The sequence below is a fragment of the Acromyrmex echinatior genome, chromosome 11 (assembly GCF_024713525.1).
Source record: "Acromyrmex echinatior isolate Ae372 chromosome 11, ASM2471352v2, whole genome shotgun sequence".
Taxonomy (NCBI): Eukaryota; Metazoa; Arthropoda; class Insecta; order Hymenoptera; family Formicidae; genus Acromyrmex; species Acromyrmex echinatior.
Window position 1 is genome coordinate 12,614,975 of NC_141862.1, and position 26,662 is coordinate 12,641,636.

General features: G+C 29.4%; 2 protein-coding genes across 3 annotated transcripts in view; one reads left to right on the top strand and one right to left on the bottom strand.

Moving 5' to 3' along the window:
- The window catches only part of LOC147908167 (uncharacterized), a 42,802-nt gene extending 18,832 nt beyond the window's left edge, over positions 1-23,970 (bottom strand). The window contains exon 1 of the mRNA XM_087411575.1: positions 8,409-23,970. Within this exon, the coding sequence (XP_087267701.1) occupies positions 11,141-11,662 (522 nt within the window). The 5' untranslated portion in view covers positions 11,663-23,970 and the 3' untranslated portion in view covers positions 8,409-11,140. The remainder of the gene's footprint in view (positions 1-8,408) is intronic.
- Positions 1-26,662, top strand: part of LOC105144240 (uncharacterized) — a 144,939-nt gene that overhangs the window by 20,826 nt on the left and 97,451 nt on the right. For both annotated transcript variants that reach the window (XM_087411574.1, XM_087411573.1), the window contains exon 2: positions 25,640-25,787. In XM_087411574.1, the coding sequence (XP_087267700.1) occupies positions 25,643-25,787 (145 nt within the window). In that variant the 5' untranslated portion in view covers positions 25,640-25,642. The remainder of the gene's footprint in view (positions 1-25,639; positions 25,788-26,662) is intronic.

Here is a 26,662-nt window from a genome sequence, read left to right on the forward strand (position 1 = left end):
TCGATAAATTTTAAATACTATATCCTTTGACATTTTGCTAAAGGGAATCCGTACTAAATTTATCACCTGCCATCGAAATTAAGGTCGTGAGTTGGTAAATATTTTGCATATTGACTTTATCTCATATCTATTTATGTGTGATAGACGGAGAATGGCAAATGAGAACTACATGTTTATTCGTTCAATAATTGCAGATAAAATGCACGTAACTTGGTTGAAATAATTGGGATTCAATAGAGTCGCGCATCTGTATTTCCACCGGAAACCACGTACACGACTTTTTGATGTCTATTTTGGAGTTGCTAATTAACGGCTGTAACAAAGTCCCGTTGCGACAACATTGCGATGAAGTTGCGACAAAGCGACCGCTGGAATTATGGAAATCGTAGGCGATTCCGCGCGAACGACTTGCTCGCGATTTCGTGAGCTAATGCAAACTGCAATATCGCTAAACAGACAATGTGACGTTCGACAATATGCAATAACAAGTTCGCACCGCTAACGACCTCGCGAGTTCCCCGAAAAGGGCTGACATGATGTTGGTGGCAGAGAGCCCTTTTGTTTCGCGCGGAATAGAAGCCGAGCGATGCGCAGTCGTTTTATTTTAATAAACTATTAATTATTTAATGATTTTATTTTGGAGTGAAGCCAGAGCACAAATTAATCAGCCGCTTTGCTCTTTTGTGCGTACTTTTCGTAAGGGACTCGTCGATACGACACTCACATATAATAGTCGTTATAACAATCCATTGTTTCTGAGCAAACAAGCAACGCATTGAAACTTGAAAATAATTCAGCCATTATTATTTGCAGTTGAAACATAGAAAGCATTTACAGGAAGATAAATCGAGCAATTTCGTGCTATGCTATATATGCAATTAAAAATCAATCTTATTTAAAGAAATTGACATTGTAAGAACTAAATTTTCTCATTTTTTAATCAAGTCAGAATTTTTAATAATAATATTCTTATATATATTTAAAAATATAAATTAGTTTGTTACAATAAACTTTTATTTAACAAATTAAACAAAACAAAACTTGATATAAAAATTTATTACATTTTAATTAGTCTCAGATTAAGAATCAGATTAAGAAGTGTGATTTACAATATTTTTATTATCTATAATTATCATCGTTAATTGCGGTAAAAAATAGTTTATATAAAACTATATTAATATTTAATAGTTAGTAGACACAATAATGTCTACATTCATTATTATACAAAAATAATAACGTCAATATTGATAACTTGTGATCATTAAGTGAATATTTTTAATATTCTAATCTATATGTCTGCTGGATTTCTTTCTTAGAATGTTGGATATTTTATAATATAATTATAGAAAAAATGTATATATTTTTTGTAATGTATAAAAGATATTTTTTATAGTTAATCTGTGAATATATCAAATATTTAATTGTGAATTGATATATCCAATATATTAAATATTCGATTATTTCTATCACGAAGGTAATCTTACATTTGCTTATTTAATAGAAAGAATTGAATTACGAGCATATCTATTTTTCTTAATTAAATAATTGGAAGTTTTTGTTTTTGTATTCTCTTTCTTTATTTTTTATCGCAATTTTATTTGAATATAGCACTTGAATTAGTCCACAAGTATACATTCTATGCTTCAACTGCAAATAATAATGGAAGTATTATTTTCAATATCTCATTATTCTATAATAATTAAATTATGGAAGAAAGAAGAATAATCTTGATTTAGTTACTTCGTTTGGCATTTTATTTCGCGATCGCGCAAATTATATATGCGTCTAATTAAAAATATAATTTAATAGATCGGAACTATTATTGCTTCATTAAAATAATTCGTAACAAAATAAAGTGACATAGAGATAATAAAATATAAAAGATTTTCCGATAAGCAACGAATTTATAAAATTAGCAACAATTATTTTTAGTAAAGATATCAAAACGGTTATTTGGGTAAAGAACTCGATTGCTATTATAAATACTAATATTATAAATACTGGAAACAGATGTATCGAAATAACACTATTATCGCTTCATCATCAGTAACAGTTATTATTAGTTGTATTTATCGATAACATTATTTTATTTCATTTTCAACAATAGTATAAAACGTTATTTTAAACAAGAAATATAAAGACAAAAATTAAATACTAATTTAATTTAATTAGTATCTTTAATAAAAATTTCAAGTATAAATACTACATTAAATCGAAAAATGGTATACTCTAATAATGATTTGAATTAATTATTAATTTATTGTTTGACCGATTCGTCAAGTAATTGTTTTAATCCTTGAGCAAGTATCTTGCTTGTCATCTGCATTTTTAAAATCATAGTATAATGAGAATAATTGTATTTGCAGCTGCCTTCATTTTGAAAATATTTTCGAAAGAAAAAAAGTCTTACTTATACACGCGTGTTTGTCTACATGTACGCAATGTTTATTCATGTTCCATATCTGAGCCATAAGAGGTATCTACACATTCGTCGAGTGTGATACTTGACTATTGATTTCGCATATACAGTTAATGCAAATTAGGTATAATTAATACAAATTAAACAAATACCAAAGTATCCGATTTTCGTAATAATATATACCATCATATAATATATTTATGTTATAATACATGCCTGTGGTTGCAAGAATGCTTTTGATGATGGGGACACTTTATGTACATAGTGAGGAAATTAGTCGACAGCAATTTAATTTTAAGCTATTCTACTCGAATAAATTCTAAAGTCATGCCAATTGATAATAATATATAATTATTTAGTTACATCGATAGTTACGAAACATTATAGTTATATATTTATACAGTAACATAATTAATACAATTAATAATTAACTGACCTAAAAGTCTATTCAGTAATGCTATATAAAGCGTCTTCGTTTGTGATTGGTTTTGCGGATCAGCAAAGCTATTTAATAGTGTATAACTAGATGTATGTCAATCTACTCTTCGGACACCAAATTTCGACTGCTTCTCGATACAATTAAACTCTATATATATGAGTATTTGACAAGGGAGCCACTGTCGGAACTGACCCTCATCGATTTTAATGAACTTTGGATATATTATGGAACATGAAAAAATATTAGATCCATATTTTCTTGTGCTTATCTCGAAATTTAGGGAGTAAAATATCCCCTCGAAAAAAATTGATTTTTTTTTTTGAAGCGAATATCGTCGAAACTATATAAGAGATAGAAAAATTTTCCAGAATGAAAATTGAATGGCCTTAAAAGTATCTACTTACAACTATAATAAAAAAATATTTTTTAATTATTTATTATTAAAAATTATTTAATTGTTCATAATAAATTTTTTTTTATTATAGTTCTAAAGTATTTTTGAAGCCATTCAATTTTCATTTTTATTATTTATATATAATATATTTTTATTATTTATTATCATAGTCAGCATTTTTCAACTATAAATATATCATCGCTATATTTTTTAGTTTTAATTGTAATTTCGAATATTTAACTCAAAGATAATTTCTCGTTTAGAAACTGATAAACGTCATCGAACAATTTTGTTGGTTTTTAAGGATATGGTTTTATTCAAAGTCGTTGACTCTATAGACATATTTGATTTACAGAGCTAGCATTTGCTAAAGATCTATGGGATTAGTCAATAAACTCAGGAGACATCTATAAGATTTATGAACCGGAAGCACGATGAATTCATGAACATAAATTATTTCTTCTACAAAATCTCTCAATTTTATTACATAAATGTTTAATAGTAGTTTTAATAGTAGGTTTTTATAAACGTTCTATTAATATTGCTAGTAATTTTGACAAATCGATCATTCTTCTATTAATATAAAAATGATAATGTAATGAATAAATATATTATATATGTTATTAAATAAAAGCTAATACTTAGTAGATTGTTGTAAATGTGTGTGTGTTTCAGAATTGATCAAATTATCGATGTTATATGTTATATTTTTTTCTAAATTTTAATATCAATATACTAATATAACAGTATAATATAGTTTTATAATTACAATTAGTCCATACATATTTTTTACTTATTGTAACGACATAACTACAACTAAAAATTGTAATTGTAACGCACATTCTATAATAAGTCATTAGTAATAAATTAAAAGTTAGATGCTAGAAATTGACTAATCATAGTCAATTATTCTTCTTACAGTTAATTAATTGATCAACTTTTAGCTTCTGACTTCTGATTTATTACTAATGGCTTATTGTAGAATGTGTATAACAGAAAAAAATGAGAACATAAAGAAAAAAAGGAAAGATTATATTATAAACAAACAAAATTTATTTCTCTAAAATCAGTTATACACCAAAATTACATATTAAAATTAATATTACAAAAGAGGATAGGTAAAATTATTGAATTTCGGTCCAAAGTCTAAACAATAGAACCTTTCTTATGCAAGTTTTCTTGCATTATTTGATGTGCTAAATCATTTGCAAACGTTAATTTCAACTAAACTGATGGAAGTAATGAAAATTGCAATCGAAATTCCAATTTTAACAAAATTATGCTACTTTTAATGCGATTTCCAATATATTCCCATCAGTTTAAAATGATTCAGCATCATAAAAAATACAAGAAAACGTGCAGGTTCCATTGTTTAGGCTAAAATCAGATAATTTTATCTATCCTTTTTTTAATGATTTGAAACATTTAAACTCGCATTTTCTGGAAAATTTTATTTTTTAAGTTCTGTTATTATAACAAATGGAAAATATAATAAATTATTTGCATATAAATGCTACGCAATCATGAAACATGATTTTAATATTATAATTAAAATATTTAGTCACACAGATTAAAAAAGAAGGCATTAATTGTTTTCTTAACAGAATTGCGATTAAGCCTCGTTATTCTATAGCAATTATTCTATAGCATGTTTTCATCGCTAACAAATAAACATATAAGTATAAGTTGTAAGATGCAATGCGACGTGTTAGACGCACCTGCTCAAATGATTCAACGAGCTTCTTGAATTTTCATAGGTCGAATTAGAACAAGGTCTTTGTCTGTGATTCATTCTATTTCAAATATACGAAACAACTGTAACGCGGAGTTGGACGCAATCCAGTTTGAATTAAAACGATTCTGCGACGTGTCCGCATATAGAATAATTATTTATGCGGTCATGGTGTACGCATTTAGCGGTGAATAACAACGCGAGTGTAATAAGAGGCGGAAAATGAAGGTGTGATGTAATATGAAATTTTCTAGAACAAATCTATCGAAATTAATGACATACGTTTTTCAATGTGTAATGTCGATCTTGTGAATTATTACAAAAATAATAAAACGCATGTGTATTACAGATTTAATATTGTATTACATCCAGACTGAAATGATTTGTAACATTTGTATACAGAATGCATATTACAATTTTTAGTTTTAGATTTAATGATGGATTTTCTCTCTCTCTCTCTCTCTCTCTCTCTCTCTCTCTCTCTCTCTCTCTCTCTCTCTCTAATAACTATAGTGTCACGTCTGCATGTTATGAATTTATCATGACTAGAGAAGTTAATGCAAGTTGAGAGATCTTCTATTAACACTCATAATATATACTAACGATGTATGGAAACAGCAACCGCTCGCCATGAATTTATATTTATAATAAAATCCAAGGCGATGCGTTTGCATCTCGTTAAGGAAGCGAAAAGCGTCAATATGGCGTCCAATTATCGGCTTATCCCATCTTGATATTAAAGTTTCTCGTAAAAGTAATCTGACGATCTTCGCAGAGTAATAAGAATTACGGAAATTTTCTTTTAAGAAATGTAAGATTATTTAAATGAGATAGACCGGATATAAATATATATAGTAAGTTAATATAATTATATATAGAAGTTTCAACATATTTATAATATACATATTATACATATTTATAAATGGCTTTATTTTTATATAATATCTAAACTATTTTCACGGAAATGCAAAAAAGGTTTACAAAAGTAGAATATTTTTAATTTATCATGCGTTGAATTCACGATAAAAAACATTTCAAAATTTTATATTTTTAACGAAGTTTTCCTAAAAATTGTTTTTTTAATGTATTTAATTCGTAACAATAATAGTAATTTCAATAAAACAAATATAAATTTCAGTTCTCGAAATAGCAACATAAAATTATTAAATATCGCACAATTAAGAGCACTAACACGCGTAATTTCTGCGTAATAATAAAACATGTATTTTAAGATCTTACATGAAAATTATATTGTAATATAATCGAACTTTCGGCTGCATTCGAGCCATCTTTAGCGATGTTAGAGCGAACCAGATTTTTGGACTTTAATCGATACAGTTGTTTTTGGTATTTTCGTCAATTTATTCTTGTTATCAATATCTATATGTTTCACATTTTTAATTTATGTGGTCTCAGTGTGCAGCAGCGTTCATTTATCCAGCTGACTGTTGCACTTTTGAAATTTGATAATTTATGGGGATTACTTTGTGGGACAAAATTGATTGCCTACAACACTGTTTGCCTACATCTCATTTGCCTACAAATCGATTGCCTAAATGTATCATTGCCTACAGTTCGATTGCTTACATGCACTTTTGCGTACAATTTAAAATTTATAAAACAAAATCACGTTTACCTACATTATTGTCTACAAATAGTATTGCCTACAAATACTTTTGCACAATTACAATAAAATTTCCAGGAACGAAATTACATTTGCCTACATGTATTATTGCCTACAGCTCGATTGCCTACAAACATTTTTGCGCAAATATAAAATTAAGGTTAAGTTAAGTAAGAAAATAATTTGTATTTTTAAAGTAGAGAATTTGTATTTTAAAGCAGAGAATTTGTTTTAAAATAGAGAATTTGTGTTTTTAAAGCAGAAAATTTGTATTTTAATACAGAATTTATGTATATTTTTAAAACAGAGAATAGTACATATAGGCAAACGAGCTATAGACAATAATATTATACTTGTAGGGAATAATACATATAGGTAAATGTGACTTTGTTTCATAAATTTTAAATTATGCGCAAAAGTGCATGTAGGCAATCGAGCTGCAGGCAATAATACATGTAGGTAATTAATTTGTAGGCAAATGAGATGTAAGCAAACAGTGCTGTAGGCAATCAATTTGTAGGCAGTCCTCCCAAATGGTCTGACTGTCATTTGCTTTAACATCGCTAAAGATGACGCGAATAGAACCGAAACATTCGATTATGTCATAATTTCCATCTAAGATGTTGCAATACATATTATTATTACGCATGTTTAGTGCTCTCAATTACCCGGTATTTAATAATTTTGTATTGTCAATAATTATAATAATAACATTAATGAATATAAGTACTATATTATTTGAAAATAAGAAATTCAGTTGGAAAGCTGTATCTTTGTGAAAATATTTGAATATTGATGAATCATTAGGGAAATGGATACTTGACCCGTGAGTCTCTATAATTGATTAATCTGAATCTTTTCGCAATTAGCAAAATTAAGAAAAGATTGGGAAGTATAATGTGATAGAATTTTTGTGCACACGGCGTTATATGTATAATCGCCAAAGTGGAACGGATATTCTTTACTGAAATTAATTAACAAAGTCGCTCTAATCAGTGCCGTCCGTTGATTGGCTATCGTGTGAACACGCTAGGAGTATTTATTTAAACAAACAGCACAGATGCAAGCACGTTGATTTCACACGCGGATTATCATGAAATTATTGTACAAATGGAGGCAACACTGATTAATGGTGACGTTGATCGCATGATCCGTGGTATATTGTTATTTCAACGTATAATAATAATGAAAGAAAATATTATTTCAGATTAATTTTTCATGATATTATAACGCGCGTTTGCGTCATTCTATGAGAAGATTCGCTTTTATAAAATAGAGATAATTTGATTTTGCAATAAACAATAAAAAAAAATAATAGTTTCATATTTGTCCACGATATATAAAACCAATATATAAAACTATTATTTTTTATTTTTTTATACTTGCTGCGAAATTAAATTATCTCTTTAATTCCTATTAATAAATTAATACATTTAAATTAAATAAATTTGGACATACATCACATTCAGATTTCATATAATTCGGAGTAATAACGTTTATTCATAAAGCAAATTGAATTTATGTGAAATAAAAGCGGTGATCTGAATTAAATTTTATGTCAATCTTCAAACAAACTTTAGTCTATAATTAATTGCAAAATTTAACTTTATATTGAATTAATCTTTAATTTACATCCAATAATTTTGTTTGCAATAAGTAACATTTCTTACGTTTTTAGACGAGATTTATCAAGAAATAGAACTTAAAATAAGTTTATACGTAATAATAATAATTTGTCTGAAATTCGATTCGCGTTACGAGTAAAATTCATTTGTTCGGCAAGATCACGAATGTACATACATATACGACTGCAATGGACGAGACGGGCGAGGGTTGCCGGGATGTCGCGACGCCCGCAATCGAAACTGTAACTACGCGGAACTCCGTCACAGCGGCGGCGGATTTCGACGTGTGGCGTCCCGACGCGATTCGTCCCGTCACGCGTGGCATACGCGACAACTAACTTTAATCTATATATCAGAGCGTGATTTCGGTCCGTCCGTGCTGTACCGTCATAGTCGCCAACTTGGCGAATCGATCTGAACTTTAAGTTATTTTTTACTTGAGTTGCTTATTCAATTACCAATGAGTTGAATTCACGTACGAACTATTCCTTGCAAATAAAGCGAAAATGTACTATTTAAAGTTAGTAAGTTTTATGGATCTAATTCGTTTCTGAATGTATCTTCTTTCTTTGTTTATTTAAAGCACATTCACACAGTGAAATATTTTGTATTTGTGTACGAACTATAATATTTCTTGCAAATAAAATAGAAATACGATATTTAATTTATTTTTATAAATTTATTTTTACAAATTTCATTTTTAATATACCTTTTTTCTTTGTTTATTTAGAATACATTCACACACATAGTAAAATATTATAAGAGACAATATTAAAATCGCTATTTTTAACTTTTTTCATTGATGATTCATTTCTATATCAGTAATATAAATTTTTCTTAGAATTTCTCTCTTTTTCTTTAAAAGATCTTTCTTTAAAAAAATGTCTCTTTAAAAATTTGTTTCAGAAAAATTTTTTAGACGACAGTATATAATTTTGTTTCCAATTATATAAAAGTTACGTATCGGATATGAAAGTTTCATTTATTGTCAATTAATAAATAATGATAGTCGATTTTGCTGATGGAGTTTATTGATATAATTATGCTTTTCGATTTTCGTTCATTAATAAAATATTTTAAGATAGATTATTTATTAATAATCTGTTTTATTATAATGACTATTTCTCCTCTGATCTTGGTATTTTAAAAGAAGGTAAAGATATTTCAAGAATGAGTAATAATATAATATCCAGTGGTTGATCAAAGCAATCAACAAGTGGTGTTTTTCTCCTCACTTATTGGAGAAGCTATTAAAGTCATATTACATAATGATGTAGTGAAATAAACCTTTATTATATCCAATAATGACAAGGACGGTATATATAAAAAACTTTCTTGAAGCTGTCTTTACCTTTGCTAGTTACGAAGAATAAATGATACAAAAGATTAATATTGTACACGTGGTACATGACTCACAATGGATTTGTCACAACTATCCGGAATCAATTTTCCTTGATATACTGAACATAAAATTCTAAGAGACGTATTTTTTTAAATATTAGTTCAATTTGAGATTTAAGGGATTGAACCATCCCTCAAAACTTAGATGGAATATATGAAATATTAGATTTTTTTTAAAATCTAAATAGAGTAATAAAATATATATAAAAGAAAAAGTTCAAAGTCATAAAAGTTCAAAGTCATAAAAGTTTTGCCTAAAATATTTTTCTGTATATTCATTGTTTTATTGATAATTGATAGAAATCAAATATTAGAGTTAGTTTTAAGAGATTGTTTCATCCTTGTTAAACCTGCGAAAGAGCTGATATAAAAAAACATGTACCTCTTAGATTTTTGTATTTACATGTTTGAAAAATAAATCGGTTCCGGACAGCTGTGACAAGTTCCTGTCAGTATTTTATTGAAATAAATTACTGTTTTCAAGATATTTATAATATATTCATAATAATTTCAAGATTTTTTGAAAAAATTATTTAGAATTTGACTTCTTCTACTAAAAAAAAAAACCGTGTTACATCTAACAGAATGATTGAAAACTCTTATTCTTTCTATATTATTGAATTATATCTAATATAGTAGAGAATTAATAATTAAGTAATAATTTGTATAATTTTAGATGGATTTGATATTTGTATATATTTTATTATTTTACTATATGTACTATTTTATAGAAGTAATAGTAGCGGTGTAAACGTAATATGAATGAAGAGTGTCTTAGAACTATCAGCTTTCCTATCGAGAAAGGATGATAAAGTTTGTACTAAGTAAGTAAGAAGAAAAGCCATTGTTTCAAAGTTGCGATATTAATATCTTTTCGGCTAAAGGCGATTGAAAGTTAAAGATTTTGTTCAATTAAACAGCAAAATTATATTAGTAAGAAAATCTTATCTTTTAGAAAATTCTCTGAGTAAATTTTTCTTTCTCTAATAAATTTTTTTTGTAGAAATTTAATCTTCAAGCAACAAAAGTATTTATCATAATATATTTATCATGATATTTAATATAAAAATCTAAAAAGTTATAGTGTAATTTGAATGAATTCAACTTATTAAAAAAATTATAAATAAAATAAAATTTTAATATATAATATGTATTTGTTTAAATATACTTTATTTAAAAAATGTCGTAAATCGAAATATTGGTAGTGTTCTTAATCTGTAATTGTTGTAATCTGTAATTAACATATATATGATACAATATAATGAAGTAAAATAATAACGAAACACTAATTAAATATAAACGATGTGTTTCTGAGAAAATATAAAAATATTAGAGTATATATACACAAGGTTTTTATAAGAAGCAAGAGTCAAAATTCTATGTAGCTACGGAAGAGTAACTATACAAATCAATGAATGCCGCACGAGCGTTATCTGAGAATCTTTTGATTGTCGTTTGCAAAACTGACACGAAATTCCAACATTCCCTACTGAATTCAAAATCTGATCATTTTCGTGGTCGTGCGAGCCACATTACCCCTCGAATGTCCATTACGCCTCCTATCAGCTGATTCCGATTTAATTGAGCTAACCGTAGCCAATTTGGTAAGATGCTCCGCACCGCATTATAGGAGCTCGCGTTAATCGGATGAAGTCTGCGGTCTATGAAGGATATCAGGTACGGTACGAAATGTCTTGAGATCTCCCAAGAGATCTCCGGTCCCCTTTCGCCTTCCCTCTTTCCTCGTTCTCGTCCTCCGCCACGCAAGTATTTGACTTTCAAATGGCGGCCGCGCTGTACTCCGTTATAACCGGACCGTTCCATTTCGAGAAGCAATTCCGGCGGCTGACGAATGGCCGACTCTCGAATGGACGAACGATAACTCGATTCGGACGCGAACCGTGCGGATTGTGCCGCGGCACCAGCGTTGGTGCCGTAAAAATTGTGCCTACTATACACGCCGACGAAGACAGCGTTAACTGCATCGCGATGGAAAAATTGGATTCCAGAATAATCGGCCGCGTCCATCTTTACACAGCACGAAATGTAGTATGTTAGGTTGTCATGAGTGTCTTAACATTCACTAGCTATTTCTCGATCCATCATATTTATGTACTGATACGAACGTACAAGACGTTTCACGAAAAATATAAAAAAAAAAAATCTTCAACAAATTGATGAAACATTGGTGAAATAAAACAAATTTATTTTAACATATTGTAGAAAAATTGGGTTCTATCTTGGTAACAAGCAGCAAGATAACTGTAAAAAATAAGTTTATAGATGGTATTGTTATAAAATGTTATTTTAAACATATAAATAGAAATATAGTAATGTTCTATACGTGTACAGTTTAATTAAAATCTGCTAAAAAAAATAAAAGTATATGCTAGTGTACTGATAATTTTACCAAATTTTCGTATAAAAAGTTCATTTATATTTTGTAATTAAATATTTATAAAACGTCATGCAACAAATGAGTGCATAGACTCAAATTTAATTAAAGACGTTTAAGTTAAATTTATTCATTTTTATTATTTTTAACTTTTCCAATATAGTCTGTTTTCGTAAAATAACTGCAATTATATTAAAGAAACATTTAATATTATTTAATAGTATATGCAATTAAATTTATGAATTTTGAAACTTGTCAATTGGCGTGAAAAATATATTTAAAAAATATAAGACTGTGTATCGAGTTTACTGGCACACGAAAAGGAAGTTGCAGGGAATAAAGTTTGATTAGGATCGCAAAAAACGAGTCGTAAATTTGATGCTTTTTTATTTATATCTTCGCAGTTCTTCTTGCATAAATTCGAACTTTTATAAGTATCGCTAGTACTTGATTATTTTCTCACTATTCCTTCGTTTCTTAATCGTCAAATATCTTTTGCATCATGAATTTATTAGTGAATCTGCTAGAGAAAATTTCTGAATTCATGAATATTTATGTATCATAAATTAAACCTATACTTTGTGCGACAGAATGAGTGACTTCGTAACACACAATTGCTTTCACTTAGGACATTTTGTTAATTTTTTTATTTTCAAACATATTAAAAAAATGAATTGAAAAAATTATAAAATAAAAATACTAAATTTTAATAAATATTTGTTTAAATAGGTCTAAATAAATATTTGCCAAATAAAAACAACGTAAACATATATTTGGCACAAGAATTATTAATTTAATTTAACTGTAATTTTTTTATTGAATAAATATTTGTTTATTCAATATATACGCTCGCTATCAAAGTATTCTCTTTCTATACACATTGGTTATTACGATAAATAATTGCATCACATGCCTCGAATTGGAATGACGCTTGCATGGAATTCAAAATATTTACTTATTAAGTAAATGTTAATTTAGTACTATTCAAAGAAACATATATTAAGATTAGTAAAAATTTTTTCAGTGTACTAATAAGATTTCTCAACACAAATACATCTGTACTTTTAAGAAGGAATCCGAAAAGTGTAATGTCTGTGTAAAGTCTTTTTTAAAATGCGGTTTAACGATTCAAAGGTTAAGTTATGGCTATCTATTATCCGCTTGGTTATTAATATAAAACAATTTCTAGCCATACTTTTATGCCCAAACGAAAACCATAAATTCTATTCTGGAAAAGAAAAACGCGTCGATAAATAATGCATCCTTTCACCGGCCAGTCGGCCAGCCGACCATTTTCTAATTCTCCTTCTTTCCCCCCAACGCCTCGGCGTCCACCGCGAATATTGGATTCCTCATTCCCCTTTACCCTCAAACACGTCGAACACGTTTTTTCTCCAGTTCCTTAATCAAACGGAAATTACCCGCGCGAAGTTGTCACCGGATACTCGCATTCGCGAATTCGAGAAAAAGTTTAAATCGGAATGCGCCAAATCGAATCACGTACATCCCCGGCCCTCCATCGCTCCGGAAACAAAGTGCCGACTGGCCATAGGGACGATGTGGAAACAGCGAGAGATTCGGAAGGGGAGGTAGATCGCTCTTAAAACGTAGAATCAATTACGCGAGGATTCCGATTGGTATTAACGCTCCCTCCTAATGTTCGATGTGCAAATGTGTCATTTTCTTTTTATTCTTTGCAAATGCAATTGCAAGAGCGGGAAAATTTCGTAAATGATTCGGCGAATTATTGATTCTTTGTAGATTTTCCAATTTATTACTTTCTTGAATTCGCAGGTTGCACAAATGTTTGATATGCAAAGGAAGGTTACAACTTTTTTCCGTTTGGAAATCATTTTATTTCTGTGTAAAGTCACATTACGCAGGACCAACGATTTGTACGTAAAGTGATGGAGTACTTCACATATGTGATCTTGGTATTGAATGCGATCTTGAATTTTCACACATATCGAGCTACATCTAATTTAAATTTTTAACAAGTAATTTATTGGATTTTTTATTGGCTATGCCTTAATGAATAATATACTAGGCACCCTAATTGATTCTTAGTGGAATTTCCTTTTCTCTGAACGACAAATGTAGCAAAGGTTCACATTTAATATGAGGAGAGACATATACGTGAATTATGATCTGCTTGGTGTGTTTATGCCATATACATGGTACAATGAATAAGTTTCTTACCGCATTAAATAAATTAATTATTATTTAAATTCAGTTCTAATTTGAATTCAGATCCCCCGCCCGTTGATTACCCCATATACGTGAAAAATTTATTTCGTCAGTCTTGACAGTATGTTTCAACAACACAGTGTTTTCATCAGCTATATAATAAGAAAAATTATTGTTAGACCTCTCAACATAATTATTATAATTTACAATTTGTAAATTTAAAATGAGAAGGGCTTATTAGAGACAAAACCGTTGGATGTTTTTTACGCAAAATAATTTATAACATCAAAATTAAAATTATATATAGTATTACATATAATAGAATAAAAACATACGTTTCGACCTTTAATCTGATCATCATCCTCAACACAGTTATTTATATAGTTATTATAATTTAGCATTGTAACAAACAGCATAATAATAATTCAATTAACAGTGGACATATCTTTAATGTTATACTGCTCATATATAATCATGTTGAGACTATTATAATATAGGCGAGTTTTTTAATTCATCAATTGACCAATTGCAAATATAGCTTTTACGGAGCAAAATTGTAATGCAATTGATCAATCGATGAATTAAAAAACCCGTCTTGTGTCAAATAAATTTGTTAAAATTCGTGTTAAATGATCCATTTAAAATACATAATTCGTCGTTCCGAGGTGAAAATGTATTAAGTCGTAATTGACAACTATTTCGTAACGATATGAATAAGGATTTTAATTTTTATTTCAAATATCCCAATTTTTTCGTAAGTGTAACGCCATTATTACGATAATTATCGAGTTCTACGAAGAAAAATACATAAGAAAATGTAAAAATTAAACGATCCCCGAATAGTCGTGAAAAAGTAAAAGTTTTCCTCCTCTTTAAAATCATAGTTTGTTAAATCAACGTTGAATTTTGCTCTAATAGGAGAAATTAATCAAGAGAGAAGGAAAATGAACTGACGATACATCGTCATGCCTGGATCTTGTAGAGATCGACTTTTGGAGGTCGACGGAGATTCGAGTGGGTCGATTAATCGAGTTACGCGAGCCGGAAACGGAAGAGGAAAGTTTCCTTGGCAGAATTCAATTTGGAAATTAAAGGATTCGCAAGCGGAACGAATCGAGGAAGTTTCCTTTTTTGAGGGGAGAGGATGAGAGATTCTCGTCTTTGTTTTTCCGTTAAGTCGCTTAAATTCGCGCGCGACGAAAAGTTTTGCTTAGTCGACGGTTCTCGATGCGTCGATTTTCTAAAGAATAATACATTACAGATTGTTAGAAATAATAAATAAGTATCTTCACTTTTCATTATTTTTCTATATTATTTTTATAAATTGAAGTACATTTTCTCTCTCTCTCTCTCTCTCTCTCTCTCTCTCTCTCTCTCTCTTTTCCTTAGCATGACTATGTGCGAAACTATGCGAGACATGATGCTATGAAAGTTTTAGCTTACACTTGTTTTCAAGTTTTCTACTAAAATCTTTTGCACTTTTGCTACGTGAACGGTAGACTAAAAGATAAATGCAAAAATTGTGGAGCATAGAGTACATCTTATTAATGCCCTGTGAATTTTTCTAAATCCTCATCTACAAAGTTTATCTCATGTCATTTAATATGTTATTATTTCAAGTATTTTAATTACTTCCCGCTATAACATAGAGTTTAACATGAATTTAAAAAAAAAGTTAGAACTATTTATTCAAGAACGTTATTTAACATTTTTCTGAAGTTTCTCTTTTTAACATATCAAAATTATGCGATGTATATCTTAACAACTTGGTATATGCAAATTACAAATGTCAATATAATATCTAATATGAATTGTATTATCGTGACATATTATACTGTAGGAAAATACAATAATACGGATATTGTATTATTTTATTTTATTTATTACCTTTAAAGTTTACAACTTAGAAATGTGGAAACTTGGAAATAGAGAGTTTAGGGGGAGGGCGATAATTGGCGCAATTACGTTGGCGCGGACACTATCAGGTAGATGATGAAAGGGACGAGAGGGATGAAAGGGACGAAAGGGATGGATTGTATATTGCGACGCGAAGAAATCGAATTACCGCGGTAAAACCATCCTAATGCATTTGCCCGTCATGGAATTCTGCACGCTTGTTCACTCGTGCGAATTAATGACGCCGCATTTTCAACGCAAAGCTAAATACTTAAGAAGAATATTTTAATAATATCAGTTGAAAATATATTCCTTAAAGGAGGTTCTAATTAAAAATTAATTCAAATATATTGAATAGTTGCTAAATACTTAAATAATAAATTCGAAATGAACGGAAATTAGAATATAAATTGATAAGCGGAAAATATTGCATCCGTTGGATGATATTTTCAAAGCCATTTAATGATGTATATATTTGAAATTTGGATAATTTTCAGATATTTTGAGGAATGATAAAAGTCAAAGTTTTGTTGTCTCACAATAGAGAAACTTATTTATTCAGAAACATTTAAACTTTCAGCACTACTCGATAATTTTCTATTTATAATATCGTTATGGGTTACATTATAATATTCATTAAACAGTTAATTAAAAAGCAATTAATGAGAAATAAAATCGTAAAAATCTTTTTCATGCAAGTAAGGATAATTTCATGTCGCCGCGATGTACCTTACTTGTCGCGTAAGCGCAGTTCTTCCAAGACAATGCATTCTAGAATGGTCCGCAATTCAGCCTGCAATTCGGCGCATCGGGATGCAGCTGGAAACGTGTTGGTGATCACTTTACGAGCCGACGTGATTGCAATCATCCTCCTTTCGTAGGCCAATGCCGCTCTCGCGAATCCCTGAGTGAACTTTTAATAATTCACTCGCAGCCGAATGCAAGCGCAGTGTAGGAAGAGGGAAAGGGTGAATGGTGCATCCGCTTGTGAAAAAATTGGATCTTAAGCGGCATAAGCGTGAGCGGAATCCTCGAGTGAATTGTCCTGTGCGATAGGTCATGGATGGGTGCAGAAGATATCAATCTTACAAAGTTGCATATAGGTTAAACTTGAAATCATACCTGTGCCTAAGTCGTATCATGCATGTAATTTCAATTAAAAAATATTTTTTACAGTATGTTTAGTTGTATAAACAGTCATAGTGTGCTACTAAGAAACGGACGTTATGCGCGCCTGGCAGTTTCATAAAAAAATAATAAAGAAATAATTTCTTTTCATTTTCTAGTTAAATTTATACTTTTGTCATAAGGTCGGAATGCCATTCAAGTTGACTTCGTAAGTTAGCCAACATATTTTTTTTATAGAAACTGTATTCATTTGTTAATATTTTTCTAACAAGGACCATATGCGTTGTATTCTTTTGTCGTAAGTCGTAATTTTAATTTCAAAGTGTTGTACGCTTAATTCATACCCATAGAAGTTGGAAAGGACTGAATTAAAAAAGCTAAAAATCTGCTAAAAGTCACAAGTAAAAAGATTAAGAATAATTCTAAAAGAAAAATAAATGCCGAAAACAGGACAGTAAAAGAAGAAAAAAATAAAAGGAAATGAAAAGAAAAGTTAGTATTGTGTTTTGTACAATAAGAATACAAAGGAAAGGACCATACATCTCCAAGTATGATACAACTCCAATGTATGCAATGCAAAATTTGGATACATAAACTTTATACGCGAATAGATAAAATATTTACGTATATTTATACAATGAGAGATTGTAAAGATCTTGAAATACGAGATTTAAAATTATATAATAGTTTGGTACGAATTAAATCTATTGTTTTTAAATCATACTTTACTTAGCTTTTTAAAAAATTATTTTTTAAAAATACATTAATTATTTTTTTATGTTTGAGTCCATGTGACTTAAATTAATAAATAAAGAGTTGATTATATTCTGTTTTATTATTTGTTATACATTCTTTATTATAAAAAAACATATTTTCTTAAGTAGTGCGATTAAACAACAAGTTTATCCATTATTATCATATATATAATAATTTTTTTTCTATGAAATGCTTTGGACTTATAGTACGTATCTCTGTGTTACGAATATGCGGTTCAACTGAACCTTTTCGTAATATTTCAAGAAGAGATTTGCCAAAAAGATGAGAAAATGCACAAGCACACAAGTTTGGAATTGCTTTCAAGTTGAGTCACTTGGTAACGTTGATGCAACGTCAGCTGTCACTGAGACAGTGCGTGTGAAGCTGTTCTCTGCCAAGGAGCTAAGTTTGCATTGGACGTGGAACCGCTTAGCATTGGCATTAACGAATAAATGAAGCAAAAGCACAATAGAACTGGCATCAGAATGGGACGTCTCCCATTTGACTATTGGAATAACGTTACATTCATTGAACGATGAAATTGGAAAACCAGCAAAAGATAATGAAACGGTTTTTCTGCGTTTCTCAATATTTTACTAATGTTATTTTCACAAAAATTGCACATTGTCGAATTGCTCGGAAGAAAAATATTACATTTAAGAAAGTTTTCTCACAGAAATAGCTTTTTAAGTTTTGCCGTAGATTGCAATTACATTTTACAGAACAATCACGCTGCAATAGAAACAAGATTATAAGTTAACTAATATTATTAACCATTATGAATTGTTTCAGTGAAGACTGCTCTAATATAGAGAACTTTTCTATTTATATATAAACAGAAATTAATAGAAAAAATAAGTTTTTATTATTTGTCAGTCTCGTTAATTTCCCAAATTAGTGTTTGCAAAAAACATCCATTCTTTAATCATCTTTAACATACAAATCTTTATCTCTAACGTTAATAATAACAGTATTAAAAATAACAATAATAATCGTATTAAAAATAAAATTAATAATAATAATAGTATTAAAAATAGACTAAAGAGAAATGACATGTTTTTTAAGCTGAATTTCCGGTTTTTAAATCGCAATTGCTGCGGGATACACGTTTAGAATTATCAAGCGACTTCGACGGTTCTTTATAAGCTTCTTAATTCGCGCCGTAAAGTTTACTACGTAGGTCGTCGCGACGCGGTGAGACAGCAGGGAGAATTAAATTTACGTTGCCTCCTTCGCAATTAACATTGCGTCGCGAGTTCGAGATTACATCGAAAGTCGAAACGAGGCTCAAGGCAATCCTCCAAGGTCGTTCGCGGATAATTAGATTTCGCCGCAATTGTAAGTAATTTTGCGTACCACAATTGCGCCGATGACACTCAAGAATATCTTTGAATCTTTCTCTTATTCTTTATTCTTTTCTGATAAAAATAGTAAAACAACTACATGATATACAGAATAATTCTGAAATTTTTCTCAATTTTTATCTAGAATTCTTCTTTTAATATCACAAATGCTAATTAATAATGATAATTTCAATGTGGATTTATCGATATGGAGTAGGCATAATATATGAAATAGGCACAATATATAATTAATATTAGGTGTTGGAATTAATTCGTAGCGTTTTACAAGTGATGGGAAGTACTTTCATTAATGTATTTTTTAATGCTCATGTGAAATAAATAACATTCTTTCATTAAAAAACGCTACGAATTAATTCCAACACCTAATACAAATTAATATAAATTAATATGAATAGATATAATACATTTTTATTAACAAACAAAAATTTTTTTGTCTATAAAACGTTCTATTTTCGTTTTTTATTACCATTTTTTTCTTCATTTTAACACTTTTTATTATTGCATTAATAATTAATAATTATTATGTTAACAAGACTAGTTAGTTTCAGTTGAATCTGTAAACTCCCAAATAAAATTATTTATTTATGGTTTCTTTGTACTATTGTTAACATTATTATTATTATTGTATTATTATACATGTACTATGTCAATCAAATGTTTCGATGTGTATGTGAATAAGTTTTGCTGCATTGTGGCTGATTCTAACAATGTAATCAATTATTGATTGCACAATATTGCGTCACTTAACACAATATACTCGTACATTTAGTGTAGCATAATCAGTACGCTATTAATTAGTGTATTAAGTCTATTTTAGTGTTTATAATATACATACGATAAAATTTGATCTATAATTTTATATGCTGTGTAATAGAAAATATTTGCAACATAGTTATATCATTTATTATTTTCTAAATTATTCTTCAAAGATATCACTGAGATCTCACAATTAAGTTTAGAATTAATTACAATAAATGTTTGATTTTGGAATGAAGCACATCTCAAATATCAAATGAATAGAGTGTGTTATATATGATACGATTATGCGACTAATGTCAAATTATAATAAGCATATCCCTACATTGCATACTGAATGCAATAGCAATAATATAAAATATGTAATCGGCTATTACAAGAATATACGTAGTACGACACACATACGATAACATCAATTTAACCGAGTAGAAATTATCAGCAAAATAAATGTTTGACATATTTTTAATTATGGAAAATCTTTCTGCAATATGCAATGAATAGACCTATTGTAATAATTAATATTTAAATTTAATGCGTAATTATAAATTACAAATTAATTATAGAATGATATATGTTAATATGTAATTTTGTAATTATAAATTATACAGATTATGAATATGTAAATCTATAATCACATATTACGAATTATTAGAGAAACAGTAATTATTTATGAATCGAGTTAAATAAACCGTTGTCACACGAATACTGAAATTTTTAAACTGAAAAGTCAGATCTTTATTATATTGAGATTTCGAAAATAAATATGTTAATTCTACATTTTTCATTACGAATGTCTTATGTTATGCACTGAAGTATTATTTAAGTGTATCATATTTCAGATTCTTTAAATCTCCCGTCATCATTCGAAGTTTTTCTATTCTCTTTTGTGAGTGATATCGCTTAAATTCCTTTGCACAAACTTCTCTCTCTTCTGTCCTGCTTTCAATTTCTATCTTCTTCATTCTCACTTGTGCGGTTCACTTCCAGAGTAAACATTTGTACAACTTTCACCTCGCTTCACATTTGCTCGCATCTTGCAGTGAATAGTTCAAAGTAAACGCACATAATTGTTTACTTGCATCCTTTTGCCAAGAATTTAAGGTCTTCCGCTCGTCAATTTTCCTAATTAGTGCTAATTATTCGAGTGCATGCGTGCGGAAAATTCCGAGCGAGATCAATTTTATACGCATAAGTTTATTCATGGAATCTATAACATATTAAAACTATATAAAATCATATAATTGTGTAAAATTATCGGTGTTATAAACAAATAAATTAAAACTAATTTTTTTAATTAAATAATAGGGAAAGCCCGAGCAAAGCAAATGTGTTAAGATTTGAGAAGAAAAATGACACAGTTAAAGTTAAGATCGAAAACCTTTTTTATTCTTATAATTTTATTAATGAAATCAACTTTGAAATAAAATAAAATAAAATTTAAAAACTTGAATATTTAAATGTCTTTTAGTCAAAACGTAAAAAAAAGAGAAATCAATCGCTTTGCCCCTTGGGGTCACTCGAGCAATGAGGATAAAATTTAAAAAAATCAAAATCAGTGTCGGCAGTCATCACAAAAATAGCTGCCAAATCCTTTATATGTAGTGCAGCCTTCATGAATCCATTGGCGTACTGACTGTACTGGATTCAGTCTTTGGTGGATTGATGTATTCTTCAGAACACACATCATACTGCGTTGTGGAAAAAAAGTGAGATGTAAACAATGCTATTCGTTCGCTCAAAAGATCTCGTCTGTTTCCTCCGTCTTCTCAGTATTTTCAGTGCAATCACATACTGGGTAAAGAGGATGGGCCATTCGTTTTGCCCAAAGAAACTTGGCGTGAATTTGGAAAGGTTAAAATAAGTTTAAGCAACAAGTGAAAAATTTTAACCTCGAATACACCTTTAAAGACAGAGAATTCTTATAAAAAATCATTCACACTGATTAAGAAACAATTACTGCTAATAATTAAGCTACGTTTAGCAAGAATCGCAAGAAAACACACAATTTCTTTTATTTCTCTGTCAAACACGAACAAGCGCAATCATATTTGTTTTGTACTTTCAATCATTCTTTCAATAGTTAGAGATTCATAATATTATCTCAGATAGGTAAGCAAAAATAAAACATATTCGCTTTGCCCAGAATGTTCGCCCGGACTTCCTCCATATTTTTTTAGTTTTACTAAAAAAGTCAAAGTTCACTTGATCTTTCGCTAAGCTAAATTTTTAATAACCAAATCTATATATTATGAGCTGTTTATGTATTGTTATTAGCTATTTTCGGAGAGCTTGGATATTCTATTGTATGAGCTATAGTAATGATTTATTGAAATGGCATAACCACAAAGCGCAAGACAGAATCAAATACATCGAGAATTCGGTTTAATCGAAAACCTCAAAATGATGCGATTTAATTCTAGCTGAATCAAAATACACCTGTCCTTTCTGATTATTTGAATATTCGGATCTTAGAAGAGATTCACACGATAATATTTTGATTATTCATTAAATTTTCTAATGTTGCTAAAGTAGTTTAATAAAATCATTTAGAATATAAAATGGCTCAAAGCGATATGATATTTATGAATTATTTTTTGCTACTTGCCGAATTTTGAAGATAGTCAGTGTCAATACTTTATTCTGATATCTGCGGCACATAGTTTCTATGGATATCTAAAGAGCTGAGGAAGTTGAAACCACTTGGAAATCCGCAAGAGAGGAAATTATCGAGACGTCCAAACTTCGACGGTCCGTAGAATAAAATTATGCGACAGCTTTTGCAGCTTTTGTTTCGTTTCTTAACATAAATTATGAATAATCCTCCAAGTTCGTCCTTTCTAGAACTTATGTCGTCGTAAGACAAGAGTTGATTTTAATATAATAATGATAGCTATAATCAGCATATGATAATAATATAATTTTAGATATTTTACAATACAATAAAATCATACATAAAATAGATATTTATAACAAAATTAAGAGAAAAAGATACTTTGACTAATAATAACGATCGCATTATTGTGCGTAATATAAATTTTGAAGCCTTCTATGGATAGATATCACAAAATCAATTAATAAATTAATAAAAAGCGTTAATAAATTAATAATAAATTGTAATTAAAAAGTTATCCGATAATAAATTATTAAAAAATAATAGTTATAACAGTTAGGGAGTTTTTTTTAAGAATATTGTATATCATATATTTGTATTTTTGGATAAATGGGAGAAAAATTCTGCAAACAAATAAAACAAATCATTTCTATCAATTCCATTTTATTATGAGTTGCGGAGAGAGCGTGAAAAAGTTATACAGTATTGCCAGTTATAATCAAAACAAAATAAAAATAAATATTGATTAACAAACATTTACAAAAACTGTTTTTCTACATTTAATTTAATAAAATGTGTATTACAATAAATATCTGGGTAAAATGAAATTCTATTCGTTAATAAAATAATTATTTCAAAAGAAGAAAGAATAAATTTCTGCAGTTTCCAAATCACAATTCATATGATTCTACTTTGAGAAAATATGTTTTCATGATTATTTGTGTAAGAAATACGTAAGAACAATTAACGTTTCAAATAGTGGGCATACCTTTGGGTTGGCTCGCGCCGTAAATAACGGGCGACGTGGTAGCTGAATTCTAGTCCAGTCCAACTAGAACGTAATTAGAAATCCGCCAAGAGAATCATTGCCAAGTGCCGAGGTGATTGGGATTATCATGCGCTACAAATTTAAATAATCTTAATTTCTCCAATAATGAAACAACTAAACGTAACGTTATTTTGCGATATTTTTCATTCTTCAGTAATCACAAATAGCTACTTTATTTAACAATAATTAAACCTCGAAATTATCAATTTATTTAACGCAACTTTTAATATCTAATCAAAAAGCTTTTAATGACTTATGTTTATGACATCGAAGTAATCAGCTGATTAAATTTTATGATGGTAAGGTTTAGTCAAACATTTTAGAAACGTCCTCTATTGCTTTAATAGAGGCTAACATTACCGGGTTCACTTCCGCGTCGTAAAATCGGAAGCGAAACGACAATTCTTCGTCGATTAAATTCGCCGACGCGTCGATTACTAATTTTGACGTGCAAGCCAATATCGGCCCCAACCTCTGGGCTATCCGCCGTATAACTGTCGATATTTATGGAGAACAACTCTTTAATAAATACATGTATATATTGGCGTCGTGCCGGTGTCAATCGCCGTCCTGATACACCTGTGAAATCGATAATCGTTTCTCGTTTATCGGTGATGCGAGCTTTTTGATGATCTCCCGATAAACTTTTCCGTCGCAAGCAATCAAAGTTACAAATTGGATTCGTGCGACGAGCGACAGCGAAGTTATGCACGATGTGTTGTAAAAATAACGTGGAATACTTATTGAGGACCTAGAAAAATCCGCATGTTTATACCGCATGATCCATGATAATTATTCCGTTAATTATTATTATCGATAAATGTCAATTTAATGTTGTTTAAGCCTTTAAGTGGTATACTGGATTATGCGCAATGGCTTTGCTGTAACCTTAATCGTGTATTCAATTTCCTTTAAATTGAGTTCGATATGGTTATATCCATCTTAAGCATTGCGGTAAGATGGTATAACATATATATGGCGCGTACATCATTAAATGCATTAATAGGTTAAATTGAATATAGATATATAGCTATATATTAGATGTTGCGAGAGATTATACGATGCATTTTAGTCATTTAAGACTAATTCAATACATGCAGATCTAAATCCGTCGTTCAACGATTGGTATATATATATATATATATATATATATATATCTAAGTAAAAAATATAAAGCAAAATAAAACAAATGATAACAAATAGTAATGACAACGATGATTACAATACATACGGATGTGTAGCATCAAAGGGACATTCGCGATCGCTAATTGGCGCGTCGTGGATTAATTAACGCCTCGCAATCCCATTGTGCAACAGTTCGTTTTCTACTTTTGCGAAATAACGCGTAAAACTAACGAGATCGTTAGTGGCAACCGACTATTTTTGCGAGATTAATCGATGCCTGTGCCGATTAATTGAATTAATCCATTATTCTTCCTTTTTCTCATTTCTTCAGCTTTATTTTAAAAAATAACGACAATGTGAAAATGAATATACATCTGCGTTAAATTAATTAAATAAACTTAAATGCTTCTGAATAACGAAGATTGATATCGCATCTTAATTTATTTGATTCTATTTTAGATATCTGTGTGAGATTAATTTTTATCTTCAATATTTTTCTTTTTAATTGGAAGATACTGTGAACGTTATTTCTGTCTTGAATAAATATTCTTTAGATATGTATTTATTATAAATTAAACATTTTTTTGCTAAAAATGATCTTTATAGTCATTTTACGTGGACTTTGTTGACACTTGGACGTGAAAATGTTGACACTTTTGTTTGTGTTTTTCATTTCATTACTATTTAAAATAGAAAGAGAACTAAATTTTGAATTCTCCTTTTTCTCTGATGTTTTCAGGCGATGAAGATGAGCAAAGTGGGCAACCAAACTAATTCGCAGGACCCACAGGCGGTGAATTCACGCGTTTTCGTCGGAAACCTGAATACATTTCAATGTAGCAAGACTGACGTGGAACGAATGTTCCAACGCTATGGTCGCCTGGCTGGTAAGTTTAATAGTAAAAATTATTTATGATAAAAATAAAATCACTGATTGTGAGATAAAGTCATTAAAGATTAACTACCAAAAACTTCCGCGTATAAATTTTTATAAAATATATGTTTCAAACTGAATACGCTGAAAAATAGAACAATTAAAAGCAGACTATATAAAAACATAGCTAACAAGTGAAATGTTAAAAAATACCGGTCAAAAATATCTGTTAAAAAATATGCTTAATAATAGATCGTGGAGAACGAAAAGCTTAAAAATATCTTGTTTAAAAACGAGTAATTTAAAAATCGGTAAAAAAAATTTCATGCTTTTAAAAGTAATATTATGAATATGTGAGTAAAAGAATTTTATTTAAATTATTAAAATCTAAATTTTTTTCTGCATTTAGGATCAAATGTGTCTCTTTATAAAGAGCAAATCCATATCTAGATCGGACCTGATTTCATTTATCTTCCTTGCATCTTAATTCGTTTCAATTATACTCCGCGGAAATTTAGCAGCCTGGCGATTCCATCGGAATAATTTCTTCGCAATCCTTTCGCACACGAGCGCGAACGTTAATCCTGTGAGCTACGTACTTTATTTCCTGAATTTAAAAAAGACCACGATATTAATAAAAGTAAGATAGCGACGAAAGAAAGAAAATCGATTATTGTACGAAAAGAAAGAACCATTTGATTATTTCCGAATGTTCTCGATCCTTCCTGAGGCATTCTCGATAAATCGAATCGCGTGAGAAATCGACGGCCTGATAACATTCGATAATTCGCGATCGAATAACTTATTATCCGGCGCGGAAAAATTGCATCGAGAAGAATAGCGGAAGGGGCAGCGGGGCTCCGGGAAAATAGGATCTCGGTAACGCAA